The sequence below is a fragment of the Phyllostomus hastatus genome, unplaced genomic scaffold, assembly GCF_019186645.2.
Source record: "Phyllostomus hastatus isolate PE091 unplaced genomic scaffold, TTU_PhHast_1.1 phas_scaffold_501, whole genome shotgun sequence".
In the NCBI taxonomy this organism is placed as follows: Eukaryota; Metazoa; Chordata; class Mammalia; order Chiroptera; family Phyllostomidae; genus Phyllostomus; species Phyllostomus hastatus.
Window position 1 is genome coordinate 21139898 of NW_025334033.1, and position 17027 is coordinate 21156924.

Below are 17027 nucleotides of genomic sequence, written 5' to 3' on the forward strand. Positions count from 1 at the left end.
CTAAGCTCCCGGGAAATCCACCCCACCCCAAGCACCACCCCACTCAGCCCCCCTCCGGGAGCTCAAGCACACTTGGCCTAGGGTAGCAGCAGGGGCAGGCGGGGTGATGTGCGTCCCCACACGCACTCACTCGCGCCGCTCTCAGCCTAGCCCCTTCCGCAACACTTCCTTACGGAAACTGAGGAGGAACGCGGCGTCTCAGGGAGGAGACGGGTGTGGAGTCCACAGGTTTGCGAACGAAACGCGGCTCTCTAATGCGAGCCCCCGCTCCAGCACTCACGCGCCGGGTCGCCCCCCGGGTCCCACCGCGCCTTGCGCGTTCCCGGGGTCGCGCAGAGGAAGGAGGGGGCTGACTGCCCACACCCTGGCCACTGCCTCCGGTCTGACCGAGGGGCAGCGCGATGGGGAGCCCGCCCCGCAACCCCACGGCCCTCGCACCTCATCCTCCGGGAGCCCGACAACCTCCACCGCGCAAGTTGCCATTTCTGAACGGTTACAGCAAACCGGACGCGCTCACCCCGCCCAGGGAGTGGGAAAGAGAGGAGAGAGGAGGCGGGAGGAATTGGTGGAAGAGGAGGCGGTGCTCCCACGGCGGCCGCAGCGCCGCCCCCGGCCGGTGGGTGCTAGTGGTCGCGGAAGAGCGGCGGAACCCGCTGGCTGCCCCTCGGCCGGCGGCGCGCGTGCCTGGGCTCCGAAGGTGGGGAGCGCGCGTGGTGGGGGCGTACTTTCTGCCCCCGCGCCGGGGTGTGGTGGCGGATAGGCCCGCCTGGAGGAGTCGTGCAGCCCCAGGGCGTTCTGCCAGGTAGGCTTTGGAGGCCTGGAGAAGGTCTGCCCCGCCCCTGGGAAACTAAGCCACGGTTTTCCTCTGCAACAAGTCACACTGAGATCCGCCCCGCAGCTCGGCCTGTGACTAGACACACCTGGGCTCGGGAGCCCTTCATCTCAACCTCACCAAAAGCTAAAGATCAAATGCGTTCACACCGGCGAGGCTGCATCATTGGTTGGGGCGTCATCCTGATACGCAAAGGTTGCGGTTAGATCCTGTCCGAGCACACACAGGAAGCAACCAATCAACCGATGAATGGATAAAGTGAAACATCAAATTGATGGGGTATTTTTTCCTTCTTTCTCCCTTCTTCTCTGCCTCTAAAAATCAATTTAAAAAAACAATAACAGATGCTTTTTTTCAGGTGCTTTCTTGTGGGTTACGGCTGCGATTCCAACGGAAGCGGGACCTTGGGAACTCCAAGGAAAGTCCCGTCTGAGCGTGGCTGCAAACGGGGAGGCCTGAAGGGATGGCACACTGTACCAATTCATAAGCTATTTCCTGTCATACGTTCGATCTTTAAAGCCTACCAATAAAGTCCAGCCTCCAGGCTTATCGCTCTAAACCTGCTTAGCTAACCCTTGACCTGTAGCACCACTGGGAAGTAGCGAAGAAGGGGGACGAATAAAATGAAGGAGGACCTTCTGTGCTATGGAGTTATTATGCTTATTTTACAGTCACGTCTAATAGGTTTTATAGTTCCATAATCGCAGGAGGACGCCCACCAAATAAGCACCCATAAAAGAGAACAGGGAAAATTGTAAGCACTTGTGAGAACTCATATTGTCATTTTTCTCATTTTTCTAGTTGTAAAAATTTGCAGAGCTGTAGAATTCCAAAGTCTAATTGAAACTTTCCTTAAGGAATCCAGAATAAACAGTTTAAAGTCCTGAAAGGTAGGAACAAGACTATAGGCCATATTATTAGTTTATTATATGAGATTTTGTCATACTTTATGTTTGGTAGGGTCCACTTCATTTATATGATGTATCAGAATTCTACTGATAAACAATACAAATTTTGTCATCTGTATTGTAGGGGAAAGAGGTGGCAATTAATAAACAGGACTGAAAAATTCCATAATGGTCAGGAATTTTATAAACTCTCACACACCCATGCTTTTTTAGTGGGTTGGTAGTAAAACAGTCTGAAAATATTCAGTATGTCCATTTATTTTAGAAATAATACTTTCCCTTAATCCCTCTTTCTCTGATACACATCTTTTAATTTAAGTAGGACGTTCATGTTATTTCAAGGCACAATGCTGCTTACATTAGTGCTACTTAGATTTTTAATGAATGGAAAAGAAGTATACACACTCCCTAAAGCCTATAATAAAATAACCAGAATCCCAGGGGTTTGTAAGATAAAGCATCAGCTAATATACTACTGAAGATAATTCCAAATGTCATTGACTTTACTCATAATTTCTTATTCCTTATGTCTGAACCCCAACTCATAGCGAATTAAGCAGGCAGCTGCTGATATATAATGACCTCTCTTTTCTGCTCTTGGCCCTTCTGCACCATTACAGAGACCTGAGGCCAGTTTCCAGCTGGCTCTAGGTACTCAAGCTCTGCATCACCACATTGCTGCCATTCCACTCAGTATGTGGTGGAGATGGTGGGTACTTCTACAAAGCTTTCCATGTAAGGCTGTACCCAGGACATAAGTCACCTCTGCCCTTGAATTCCACAAATCTAAATGAGGGTTCAGCCATTCTCCAACCTTGAGGGAAAACCCAAGTGCTATAAGAGGTTTAGGCCCTCTACATTCAGTCACTATACTCAGTACTGTTCAGTAAAACTTTCCACAGTGAAGGAAACCTTATGTATCTGTACTGTCAATATTGATAGCCACTAGTTCACATGGCTACTGAGCACTTGAAATGTAGCAAGTGCAAATTAGGACTTTTATAGTTAATTTAAATGTAAATAGTCACTGTGGTTAGTGACTATGGTATTAAACAACACAGAAACAGTGTCTAACATATCTAACAGAATTGACCAATTGGATGTGTGCGTGTATGTAGAAAGAATTTATTATAAGGAATTGGCTTATGCACTCAGAGGTGAGCAGGTCCAAAATCTGCAGTTGGGCCAGCAGCCTGGAAACTCAAGAGAGCTAATGGTGCAGATGCATTCCAAATGCTGTGTGCTGTAGAATTACTGTTTGTTCAGGGTGACCAATCTTTTTGTCCTATTCAGGCCTTCAACTGATTAGATGAGGCCCACCCACATTATAGAGAGCAATCTGCTTTACCCAGAGTTCACCAATTTAACAGTTGATCTCACCCCAATTCCCTCCAAGCTGACACATAAAATTAATCATCACAGAGACATGACAAGTAAAGGCATCTCATGATTCTGAACCTCAATGCTATAAAAGACATTGGGGCATTTGCTGAAACATGAATGTATTGGAGGATTAGAGAGCTGTAATATATGGATGCTAATTGCCATATTTTGATAATTATATTATGGTTATATAAATGAGAGTGACCTTGCTTGTAAGAAGTATACACTACAGTATTATGAGGTGATGGAACAACAAGGCAACAAAGTACTTTCAAATGGTAAAAGAAATAAGGTTTTTTAAACTATACTTTCAACTTTTCTGCAAGTTTGAGATTGTTTCAAATTTTAAAATAAAAAATGAAATTGTGCCTGTTAAAAATAAATAAATATCTCCAATAAAAGGAATCGGGGCTCCTTGGAGAAATGGCTGATTCTAGGACTGTGGCAAGAAATGCACAAGATGAGCCTGGAGCCTTTTTTCATGCCAGAAAGTAAAGAAGTTTTTATTTAAAAAATTGAGCCCACGTAATGGGGCTATGTCAAAGACCTTCTAATAGCCAAAGCTGGAACAATGTGAGCAACAAAATTAACTATTGGATTACAATCAAAATTAATATACATGACTTCATACTGATATAAATTAATGTTTAAATAAATAGGGAAAAGAAACAAATCTCCTGGCTGGCGTAGCTCAGTGGATTGAGCTTGGGCTGCGAACCACAGCATCGCAGGTTCAACTCCCAGTCAGGGCACATGCCTGGGTTGCAGGCCATGGCCCCCAGCAATCGCACATTGATGTTTCTCTCTCCCTCTCTTCCCTCTCTAAAAATAAATAAATAAAATCTTAAAAAAAAGAATTAGACTTTAAAAAGAAAGAAACAAATCTTTGGATGGAATTCCAAATCATTTATGTAGATATGATACCCTCAAGGATGTGGAGCATAACTTCCCACTGCTATAGTGTGAGCTGAGCACAGTGACTCTCTCCCAAAGAGCACAACCTGGAAATGGGGCAAAAGAGTAACTCTACAGTGGAGAAACCTGACAAACATTGCCTCAGCCAGGTGGTCAACGTCAACATCAACAGTGATAACTTATGTTGACACTATGTGCCCTTGATATGATGCGATGAATATGGCACTTTACCTCTCAGATTAAAAACCTATAAACTGTATAATCACGAGAAAAACATGATAAATCCCAATAGAGAGTCTACAATACCTGATTAATATTTCTCAAAATTGTCAAGGTCCATCAAAAACAAACCATAGAAACCTAAAGACCTGACAACTAAATGTAATGTGACATCCTGAATGGAAAGCTGGAACAGAAGAGAACGGTAGAAACAAACTAATAAATTCTGAATAAAATACAAATTTTAGTTAATAATAACATCAAAATTTGTTTATTAAAATTGTAACAAATGTCCATACTAGTATAAGATGTTAACAACAGGGGAAACTTGGTCTGGGATATTGGAATTGTCTTTACTATCTTCACAATTTTTCTGTAAATCTAAAATATTCTTTAAAATAAAGTTTATTTAAAAAATAAATGAACAAATAAATAAGTAGATCTGAATATCTTACAAAACTTTTCTAATTTTCTCCACTATGGTCTTAAACATATTTTGCTGTATTTATTCCAACATGCCTTTTTTTTCCTGCTATTTGTAAAAGTGGTATCTTTTTAAATTTACCTATCCTAAAAGCTTATTGTCAGTGTACAGAAATACATCTGAGTTTTGTATATTTGTTTTGGTATTCAACAAACTTGCTGAACTTCATTATGTCCAAAATAATTATTTCCATTTTCATGTAAACATTAACATCTTTGAATGGTAATTTTGTTTCTTCCTTTCCAATCCTCTCAACTTGCATTTCTTATTCTTACCTTAGTGTCCTAATACTTTAAATAGATAGGTTGATAACTTGTACAATTGTCATGTTTCTGGCTTTAAGAGAATGACATTTGCTGTTGGGTTTTGTTTGTGTTTTCATTTTTGTTTTTTCCAATTCTTTATTTGGTTAAGAAATCCACTTCTAATCCCAGTTCACTAAGATTATTGATCATAAGTGGACATTGAATTTTAACTAACAGTATCTTCTATAATTCTTGAGATGATCCTTTTTCTTTTAATCTTTTAATATGGTAAGTTTGGTAATTTATGGAATTAATTATGGTAAATTTTATGTGCAATGAGATAATCACTTCAGATTTTCTCAGTCTTCTCAGGTTTTAACTTAATCAAATAATTATTTTTCTTTTCTGCTCACAACCTCATGAGTGGACACTAAGTACAAGGAGTTTACATGTAGTCATAGTGAAGGAAGAGGTGTCTTTTTTCCTGTTGTCCCTCTCTACTGAAATACATAGTTGTCGTCACTTTATCCATCATTCTCTGGTTGTTGTTCCATCTCTAAGGGCTCTTCTGGTTCACTAGCCCTCTCTCAACCATTTTCCACCTTTTTTTTAGGATTCTGGAAACTTCCACATGCAATCCCCTGCTACTTTAGAGACGTAAATCTTGGGGGTTGGACTCTAGCGCACTGTTAAATCACCATATTGTCATTTCTACTCCATCTTATTGCCACTACATTCAAAATCTAGGCTTTTGAGACTTAAATGAATGTTTTTTTGCAACCTATTTTCTTGACAAGTTGATTCAGAGTTCTATTTGGAAACTTATAAAATGAGCATTGACTCATCATTCTGTATTAACAACCTCCCCTGGGGGCAGTAATGATAGAAAGCACTCACTACTGCCACCTGGGTGAGGGGAGAGAGGAAGGGAGTGGGATACTCCAGGAATAAGTAGTTATCAAGAATAAAATTTCACAATAATATATTGCAACAGCTTCCACAACTTTCCTAAGTGTCACACATGTACTTCTTACCAGCTAACTCTACCTGAATGTCATGAAAAACCCTCAAACTGAAATCACCATCTTCCTCTATCCTTTGTCTCTGGAAATGGCATTACTAGCTATCCAGTCTCAAAGGATAAAACTTCTGAGTGTCCCACTAACAATTTGTTATACAATAGAGATTCTTCCCCTTCCAAGCTTAGAATGCTTTTTTTTTCCATCTTATTGCTATCGATAGCTAACATCAGTGCACCCACCATTCTCTGGTTATTGGCCCAGACAGGAAGATAACACTGTCATTCTTGAGCCACTGCTTGTCTTCTGAGACAAAGGTTTGTATGTAGGTAGTTTATTTTGGGATATGCTCCTGGACTCAGCTCCCACTGGTTCCCAAAGACCAATTGTACACATCTCTCTCCAACTATTGATTTGGTGATGTCATATTGGTAGCTTAAAATTACCCACAGAGTGAGTATCTACAGCACAGAAATTGGCAAGCACTGCAAACCAGTGTCATTTTTTTAATTGTGAAGACAGTTATTAAATATTTACTAGCATACTGCTAGTCATAGGAACATGAGCGAGGGCCTGAGAAGAGTAAAAGAGAGAAGGAGATAAAACCAATGCAATAGTTTTTGAGTTCAATCAACATCATTGAGTTGATCTGGAGCTCAGTTCGGTGTGGACCCCAGCACAGCCACATGGAATGCACCTCATTATCCTTCCAAGAAAGTTTTTATCCGCTGGTTCTTATTTCCCATTAGACAGGGGTTGCCTCATAGGATGTTAACTCCCTTACATTTCCAGATTGGCTTGCATGTAGAATGCTGAGCAGGTCTCTTCAGTCATCTCAAGCAGCAGCGACAGTGAAGCCCAGGGGCAGGTGAGGGATATGCTAGACAGCCGAAGTGAGTTACTGTCTGATTACAACTCTGTACAGTGGGTTGCTACAGCAAGAACTGAAGTAAAGGTCAGATGAGAGGACATGAGGCAGCCTGTAAGAGGAATCCCATACAAGGGTTAGTAGGATAAGCTGCAGCACCTACTGCAGTAACTGGTCTCGGCGTGGCAATTGAAATTCATCATCTCGGCACAACTCACAAGTCCACTGATGTCCACTCAGACACGGACTTTTGCTTCTTTCACTGCAGTGTGTCCTAGCCTCTTTCTCCATCCAAATAAAACTTGCTTTCACTCTCTCTCTCAAAAAAAAAAAAAGAGATTCATCCTCTCTCTTCTAGGTTTCCTTGACCCTTGGACAGCACTTCAGTAAGGTTGAGTTGTTGCCAGGTGGTGACTTAGATTTTTACCCCCAAGGGATATGAGCTGTCAGTAATATTAATCTTACTGAGCCTTGGATGCTGTAATATCCCATTTGCAGCTATCACTGGAGATGCAAGTATTAAGATATGCCCCATGAAATCTGAGTTGCACACATACTCTGTTGTATAGCCCCACACTAACTCCTGTGATAGAGCCAATCCCTCTGCCACCTACCAATATGGTAACTTTTATTTGTGTATGGGTCACTAGCACGAGAAACTAAAAATGACCAAGTGAGAGTCGTAATTTCAGATACAGTGGGACCCATACAGTGTCTCCTAGAAGTATCCCCCTATTGACCTCAGGAACTAAGACTTCTAATTCAGAAGAGTGTAAATTATGGGAACAGGAAGCACAGATTCCACAAACAAATTCCTGAGAGGATTGTGAGAAGAGCCCAGCCTACTTCCACCCTTTGAGTCACAGATCTAAGAGTGTAGCCATTAGAGACCCAACCCCCTGAACAGGATGTTTGGCCATCATACTGTTCATTGTAGTAATGTCCACGGGCCTCTGCTCTTCCAGAACCCTACCTAACATCCTTATAAATATAGTTTCATGATAATATCTACTATTTCCACCCCTGCCTTACAGAGAGTAGCCAATGAGCAAACTTGTCAGTAGCCCCCTTACCAATGTATTCCTTGCCTCAGTGAAGTGTCCTCTTAGGAAATAGAGTTGGGTGGTGAGTTCTTTGATCCCACATTGTAAACTAATCTAATACTCTTTCCTCCCTGAGACTTATTTTTTCCTCAATGATCCTGCCAAGGTAGTTAGGCATCTCTACCCCTTTTGCTGTATGCCACAGTCATGTCCAAACATCAAGGAAAAATTCCAGCAGCGTATTAAGACTGGATGCAGGTATTCTTGCCAGGACTTTAACCCTTGAGTCATGGGAGAATGCTCCCATGTAGGGACATTAGATAAATTCTCCTCACCCAGCTTTTATAGTCTGCCCTTTGTAGTCAACACTTTCAACATCCACTCTTGCTTAAGCCCTCTCAGTTTCTGTCAGGCATGGTAATTCTTAGGTGTGCATCACATTTCTCCCCAGAACAGGGACATTTCCTGCTTTAGGCTGTGCTATGACCTGACCCCAAAATGCACCCATTATTTATCTGGAGGAATTGATGGGACAGGATCTTGAAGAGGGCCAGAATCATCTTGAGAAGTGCCTGCCTCATGTAACATCTTTGCAGGTGTCCAGGTGAGGGGGGCTACTCAACGCTAATGAAAGCAAGGCAACTGCTTCTGCCAGCCCAGAGAATTATGGAAAAATCTGGGTGTTTCCATTTTCTAGAGCTGCCATAACAAATTACCACAGCCTGGGTGGCTTACAAAACATAAATTTATTTTCTTACAGTTCTAGAGGCAGGGCTGCACTCCCTCCAAAGGTGCTGGAGGAGAATCTTTTTCTGGCCTCTTCCAGCTTCTGGCAGCTGTTGGCATTCCTTGGCACATGGCCTCACCTCTGTTCTCCGTCTTCACCTTGCCTTCTCTGTGTTATTCCCCTCTGCCTCTCTTTTCTAAGAACATTTGTGATGGTATTTAGGGCCCATGTGGATAATCCAAAGTAATCAACTTATCTCAAGAGCCTTAGCTCTATCACAGCTGCAGAGACCCTTTTCCAAATAAGGTGATATTTATAAGTTCCAAGGTTAGGACTTGATATGTTTGGTGGCCATTATCCAACTTACCACAATGGGGTTTTGGGTTTCTCAGACTCTTCCAACCAAAGGTCCCCCCCTGAGGTTTCAAGGTCCAGTCTTCTCCCCACCAGAGCCTCCCTGGCTTCGGCATGACCACCCCATTGAAGCTACATACTCAGTCTCCTATGTAAACTTTGTCAACATTACTGTTAAAGCTTGAGCTTTGTTTTCAGCACAATCTGCCTAGAGTGGCAGGAGACAGGTGTCTTTAAGTGCTGCCATGGGAGATTTCTAACTTTCACTATTCTATCCCTTTCACCAAGCTGACTCTCTCGCTGCAATGCCTTTCCGCTTCACCTTTCTTTGCCTGGAAGGCAGTTGCTCCTTTTTTAAGATACAGCTCAGTCTATTCCTCGAAGTTTCTTAGTTGTTCTGTTTCACAGCCCTCCATTCTTACCTTTAAAAAAACTAATCAGGTTTTATTGTTTCAAAAAATTATTCATATCTCCTGGCTGGCGTAGCTCAGTGGATTGAGCTCGGGCTGCGAACCAAAGTGTCGCAGGTTCAATTCCCAGTCAGGGTACATGCCTGGGTTGCAGGCCGTGACCCCCAGCAACCGCACATGGATGTTTCTCTCTCTCTCGCTATCTCCCTCTCTTTCCTCTCTAAAAATAAATAAATAAAATCTTTTTAAAAATTATTCATATCTCTTTTAGAGTACCTAACATTGTCTCACAGCAGCCTGAATTAGTCTGTGGGTTCCTTGAATACAGGAGTTGTGTGTATTGTGTTACCATAGTACCCAGTCAACAGCTATGTGTTAAGTGAATGAAGGTGATATTTTCCAGCAATGGGGGGAAATGTAACACTCATATTTTTACCTGATAAAATGTTTACATTTATGGGTTTTATGTTGTTTTATTATTGCTCCTGACTACTCCATTCGACAACAGACAAGCCATACCTATGCCATTAATACCCTGTACTCAAAACTTTGAGCAAATGCTATGATTTGTTTTTACTTCCAAATAGGAAATACACTTAGAAAAGCATTCAATTTTAGTCATGAGCCATTTTGAGTGATAAAATGAAAAAGAGGGTTTAGAAAAAATATTAATAATTACTACAACTATATGGTCTTTCTACAATGACTTGTTGAACTTCTACCTAAAACGAACAGAATTTAGGATTTTAAATACTTGCCTGTTATGAAAAAAATAGAACAGTAAAAATTTGAATTACAAGATGTTTTATATCCTTTCCAGGAAGAGTAAAAGACATTGTACTTGTGGGTTCTTTTACCCTAACAATTCTGAAATCAGAGTTAGAGAATCTATTCATAAAAGTGAGTCTGAGTTAAACATTTAAGGCATTGCTTCTATATTATTATATTATGTAAGGTAAAAGTATTACAATGAGGACTCTCCTACACTGTTACTTGAAATGATTCAAATGTGTGAATAAAAATAACATTGCCTTCATATAAAACCAAGAACAAGTTGGCAAAAAATTAGCAGCTCTATATTTTATTTAAAAAGTAAACATTATCATATAGGTAATGTGGTTTAAACACTGTGTGTGTGTGCATGTGGGTGTAATTTTGTCTTCTGTCTCTACATATCACATTTCTGAAGCAAAGACATCATTTTTAAGTTACAGGTGACCCCAAGTGTCTAAGTCATTGAGAAAACTGTCCTCAAGTTTTCTTAGCAAATACATATTAACATTCCAGTTTTGTTATCAAAAGACGATGCATGGTAAAATGGCTTGAGGGTTTTGTAGGTAACCACTTACAAATTAAGCTAAAGGCCTTAGTCTACCCGCACAAACTTGTTTAGCTTTTGATTGAAGAGACTCACATGCAGATCAATAATTTGTGAGTAATTTGCTAAATAAATGTGTTGTGTTTGAGTTCTTCCTTTTTCAGTAGACTCATTCCTGAGGCCAGAAATAAAGATACTTTTAAGGAGATATTTTTGAAATTAAAACTCTCTACTTGTCTAGTGTGCAGTGAAAGTACAAAAACTAACTCGGTGCCTCTCCTGGGAAAACTTACAGAGTCACAGGACGTTAAAACAGCAGGCACGTCCCTCACCGTGTGTGTTAGCATGATGCTGAAGGACAAATGTGTTGATTGGAAAATAAATGCAAAAATAGTGATGGCAAAAGTAATGTTCTTTTTTTTCCTCTGTTCCACGTTGAGTTTTTTCGATCAGCCTTATATAGAGAAATATTTTCCCTGTTATGTGAAAAATATTTAAAAATGATGTGAAATGTAAACAACCAAATTGACATCAATAGGGAAATAACTTAATAAATTACGGCATATTGATTTCCTGTGTTTCCCTGAATACAAATGTATGTTAGATCAATGGGCAGCACCACAGATTACAAGACAAGGTGCTGAAGGGAAAAAAAAACAAGTCACAGAACAACATATACTTTTTTCTGTCCAAGTGGAACTGTGCGCACCAAACTTAAAACAATGGTTACTTCTGAGAGAGATTTGGGCATTTGACCAAAATGGACTTTAGCCTTGTCTAAAATGTATTAAGTTTTTTAAAGAAGAAATTTCAATCTACTTTTTGTACTATAAAGAATTAGTGAAAACATAATTAAATGAGACAATGAATGAAAATAGTGTTAGTATACAGTGCTATATTAATATAAGGTTTCAATAAGAAATGTAAAATATTATATAATATTTGGTGTAAGAAGGAAAAGATTAAGTATTTAGCCCAAATTATTCCTCATTCTTATGTGAGGATAATATTGCAAGGAAATAACTTTATAATTACTAAGAATTGGAGGACTTTTTAGGATAGCTTCACATTTCTGGTCAAATGCTGGCTCATGATGGATCCAAGACACTATCACTTAATAAAAAGGAAGCAAGGGATAAATATTTAAATGGAAACTACTGTAAATTATATATCATTTGTTTGTTTGTTTTTACTGTGCAATGGATCTTCCTTTGGACAGCTTCTTTTACTGCTAGTTCATATAATTCTGAAAGACTTCCATTCGAAAGTTCCCACACTCCTGACCGAAAGGATGAGAAAGCGGTCCAAGATAGGGCAATCAAACTCTCTCCTGGGGATTTAAGCTTTAAGTGTGAAATCTAATAAAGACCTCAATAAAAAAGACAAACAACCCAATAAAATACTTAAATACTTCACAAATTATTTTAAAATACTTAGACATTTCACAAAGGAGGACGTGTATCGAATTATTCAACAAACATATGAAAAGAAAGTGCTCAATATCATTAGTCAACAAGGAAATGCACACAGTGAGACAGCACTGCTCACTCACCAGAAAAGATAAAAAAATTTAATGACACTACCAAGCACTGGCAAGGATGTGCAATGATTGGAGCTCTAATCCTCTGCTGGTGGGGATATAAATTGGCACAGCTTCTTTGAAGAGCTGTTTGATAACATTTACTAAATCTGAGTATATGCTTACATTATTACCAAGGCATTCCACTGTTAGAGAATGAAAACATATGTGAGCGAAAGACATGTGCAAGAGCATTCATTTGTAGCTTTGTTTATAATATCCAAGTTGGAAATAATCCAAATGTCCATCAAGAGAATAATATTCATAGAATGGAATACTATATAGCAATTAGAACAAGCTGCTGTCATGTACAACAGTAAGGATACATCTTAACAGGCATAATCTTAAACAAAGATTCCATTTAAATAAAGTTCAAAAATAGGCAAAACAAATTTGTGTGATAAAATCAGAATATGGATACCTTTGAAGGAAAATAACTGTGAGAGGGCATGAAGGAGATCTCTGAGGCACTGATAATATCGTTTGTCTTTCTTGATCTACATGCTGGTTATATGTGTTCACTTGGTAAATATTCATTGAGCTGTACACTGAAGATATGTGTACTTTATATATGTTATACTTCCATTTAAAATGCTTATGAAATAAAATCTCTAGCAGAGACAGAGTTAGAAGACAGTTAGAGCCAAATTATCCCAAGACTGGCCCCAAAAGATGGTCAATGAGTTTCCACTTCTGAGGTCCCTAGAGCTCCAGAGATGTTCTACTTTCTCTCCTTCCCAAGAACAGGTGGTTAAGTTTGGTGTGTACTTTTTTTGTCCTCTGGGTACTTATAATAAATTCCTTTCCCCGTTTCCTCCAACACACTTGATTTCTTTCCGAGATCCAACTTGAGTTGCCAGGAAAAATGTTGGTTTTATTCTTGAGGTAAATAGTGTTTCTTTTTTTAAAAAATGCAAATACCTTATAGGTAAAGTGGCCAAAGAATCTTTTTATAAATAATAGAAGTCTAACTGAATGCCTTGGAATGTTTGGCTACAAGTGAGAACTTGATACAACTGGCATCTGTACTGTATGGGAATGTCATCTAACTTAATAGCAATAAAATCCAGAATCTAACACCAGAATTAAAAGAATAATATCCACAAGAGCAAGAACAACTAGAATTGGAGGTCTCTTGCCAATTACTTATTCATGAGCACACAGACAAAAACATGATTAACTGATCCTTAATATTCTGTAGTGCAGTGATTTTCAACCTTTTTCATCTCATAGCACACATAAACTAATTACTAAAATCCTGCAGCACACCAAGAAATGTATTTTTCACTAGTTTAACCAAAAAAAATAGGTACAATTTTGACTAATTCACACCAGATGGCTATTGTTGTGTTGGCTGTTGCCATTTTTTTTTTGACAGTTGAAGGGAAGAGAGGTCAGTACCCCTGACTAAATTGTCATGTATTGCATGTTTTAAAAATTCTTGCAGCACACCAGTGGCAGATGGGTTGAAAATCACTGCCTCAGTGTAAACTAGAAGGCTGGAATGTTAAAAAAGGAATGTTTAATATTGCTAATTTACAAGGATAATTCTCTTCTAAAGAGAGTGGATTATGTTACAAGAAAGTCCCTTTTGTTCTGCTGAATACCTGGGTAGCTTTGGATATGCAAAGTGAACCTAGAGCTAAATTTGGGGTTGAAGAATTGAATTGTTCTGCATTTAGAGGCAGAAAAAATTAGATTTACTGGTATACTCAGTGACTGTAGAGATGTTGAAGAAAGAAAGAAAAAGGATGGCAGGAAGCAAAGGAGAAACGGGGAGGGGGTTAAAAATCCCACAGGCTAGATACCCTTAAAGAGTGTTTAACATTCCTCAAAGCTATTCCCATATTTATAGTGTAGGCCCATATCTGTCAAGGTTACTTAACACATTAATGTCTCATGTGTAATGTGTGTGTGTGTGTGTGTGTTTCAGATAAAAAAAGTTGTGTTTCACATAAAAGTTGGTGTGATGTTTTTATACAGCATACAACTCAACATATATTAGAGTGAGATGACCCCTACACTGAACCACTGCCAGCGGTGGACATATGAACATGAAAACATCTAGAATTCAAAGATATCTGGAGGAGAGCTTTGTATTTCTACAGAGCCTGGAATCTGAGTTCAAGGTACTCACACTATAATTTCATGGGCAAGGAAATCCAACTAGCATAGAGTTTACACAAAACCTTGCTAAAGATGAAGAAAAAAAAAGGAAAGAGACACCTTTGTGGACAAAAAGGGGGTGTTCTATGGAAAGTAACCTCACAGGGTAAATCTGATCATACTTCCTAAGAGGGCAGGTAATGGTGGGTAGTCATGCCCCAGACCTATAAATTCTTTAGTGAAAGGTTTTAAGCCAGACCTGTCCATTGTTCTTGTGCATTTAGGTTAACACACCTTTGAAATGCCAGAAACAAGACCTCTCTAAGGGAGTATTAACCCTCAAAGAGAGCACATAATCTTGTTAATGATCCTGTAATCAAATCCCTGCCTTGCTTTCTCCCACCTCCATGTACATTTTCCCCTCAATTTCAAATGCATAAAAGAAGCTGCAGAATTGTTAATCTCTGGATCATTTGAGATCTTGCTTCCTGGCATATGTCATCAGTTTGGCTTAAATAAACTCTCTATAAATAAAAATTCTCTACAGGTTTAGGCATTTTTTATATCAGCAGCATGTAACAAGGAAGTAGATTGTCTGATTAGGATTTGCTCACCAGAACTGCCAGTCCTCTGTCCAGTTGACTGCAAATTAGACTTATCATTCAGGGGACTGTACTTGGACAGCTACTGTTTCAGTTAAGAGGCTTTCTAGTCCATATAATACAAAATGAACTCCAAGGCTTAAACAATGAATTTGGCTCACATTCCTAGAAGTGTAGGTATATTAAGGTTGTAACAGCGGGGGAACTGTAACCGACCCTGCCATTCTTTTGACATTGTTTCTGTAAATACTGACTGACTAATATGTAGCTTGTAATAGTTAAATAGCATATTTGTATAAGAATCCTAGGAACTAACTTCAAAAGATACAAACACTGACCTTCAGTCATCCCAGCTCTGGGAGACTAGACTTCCTGAACTGCAACTGTAAAACCAGGATGACAACAACCAGAATGACACACACCAGACCATCATTTGACCAGTTTCAAGGTCCTTATTGGAATGGACTCTGCTGGTCTGCACATAGAGAATTTTTCAGCCCCCTCCCCTCGGTTTCTTTGCTCTGCTTTCCCTCTCTCTTCTTATAAAAACCTCTGCCTGCACTGAGATGTTGAGATGGGCTTTGAGACACGAGTCTCCCATATTCTCATGTGGCTGGTGCTTGAATAAACCACTTTTCTTTTCACCAGCACCTGCCTCATGAGGTTGGCTTTTGTTATGGCAGGCATCCGGACCTGTATTCAGTTACAAGGGTTCTTGCCCTATTTTCTTGCAGTTCTCTTAGCCCCATCTTCCTCCAATGTTTAGGTTCTGCGCATAATGTTTTCTAGGTTTAGCCATATATCAGTACTTTATTCCTTTTTATTGCTGATGAGTATTCTACTATATGAGTATGCCACATTTTTTTATCCATTCACCAGTTTTAATGCAAGAGCTCCAAACCAGGGAGATGCTTAAGTGTTCATGATATCCTAAATACAAAACAAAACAAAACACCCAGAGGACTAGCAGATTTATTACTCACATTACAGGGGACATGCTGTTTATTACTCACATTACAGGGGAGTGCACCTATGTCAGTAGGTCAGTGCGATAGAGACATACCTCCTTCAGTATGAAGATCGTTATAAGGAATGCCAGACATAGAAGGCATGTGTCCTACATGTGACTCTAAACTATATTACCTCAGTGTGTACATGCAGAAAGAAAAGGTCAAGAAGCAGTCACAGGACAAGAAGCCACTCCCAAAAAGAGATAAGGAGGGTGTTACAATCCATTCCCAAAACAATATGCATTCTTTCTGGCCAAGGGTCTACCGGCTAGCCCTCATCACAGGTGGTGGGACAGCCATGTCAGCATCAACCCCACACTCCACCCCAACATTGCTCTTCTACCTCACATTATTCATGTTAATTTTCTGATAGGAGACCTGTATGGTGAGCATATTGGCACATTGCATCCATGTACCATGGATACAGTAAAGGCTACACCCTAGGACTAAAAGCACAATACAGAAGCTAAAGAGACCCGGTGGGGGGAACACCTGTATCAGTACCATAATATTCTTGCACAGGGTTGCTGGCATCCATCCTATGATATGCACAATTTCATTTGCAGTCCTGTTTCTGTATTTGGTACATATGGGTAAAGGCTGTTATACTCCTACCTGTAAAGCTGACAGCTACCCCACACTGTCCCAAACTATGTGTGTGAGCTATGGCTTGGTGCAGTTAGCCTGCTTTCTCACAGCGATGATACCTTCTCACACGTGTGTTTGAAGAGGGGTCAGAAGCCTTCCAGTCTTGCAGCCATTCTCAGCATGTCTGGTTTGCAGGATGGATTCACTATGGCAGGCTGGCAGAGGCTAAGGTTAAGAACTCTGTGCAGACCCAACCATCTGAGTAGGTGTTCACAGCAGCCAGTACTCCCACCCACTAATGGAGGGTGTTGCTTGTGCAAAATCCAAACAGACAATCCCCAAGAATTTGACAGAGAAACCAGGTAAACGGGTCATAGTATACATTCTATAAAAACAGAAAGAATAAAAAGGTTAATG

At 40.0% G+C, this 17027-nt stretch overlaps 1 protein-coding gene and 1 long non-coding RNA gene across 4 annotated transcripts in view; one reads left to right on the forward strand and one right to left on the reverse strand.

Annotated features, from left to right (window-relative positions):
* Positions 1-600, reverse strand: part of NEDD4 (NEDD4 E3 ubiquitin protein ligase) — a 119800-nt gene extending 119200 nt beyond the window's left edge. The window contains exon 1 of one of the 3 annotated variants that reach the window (XM_045822320.1): positions 439-600. In XM_045822320.1, the coding sequence (XP_045678276.1) occupies positions 439-483 (45 nt within the window). In that variant the 5' untranslated portion in view covers positions 484-600. The remainder of the gene's footprint in view (positions 1-438) is intronic. The other 2 variants (XM_045822321.1, XM_045822324.1) reach the window with 2 other exon arrangements.
* Positions 601-630: 30 nt separating this feature from the next.
* LOC123808062 lies at positions 631-1540 on the forward strand. The gene is made up of 3 exons (XR_006783753.1): positions 631-802; positions 899-1111; positions 1191-1540. It is a non-coding gene; the product is annotated as an uncharacterized LOC123808062 (long non-coding RNA).
* The last annotated feature ends 15487 nt before the right edge of the window (positions 1541-17027 follow it).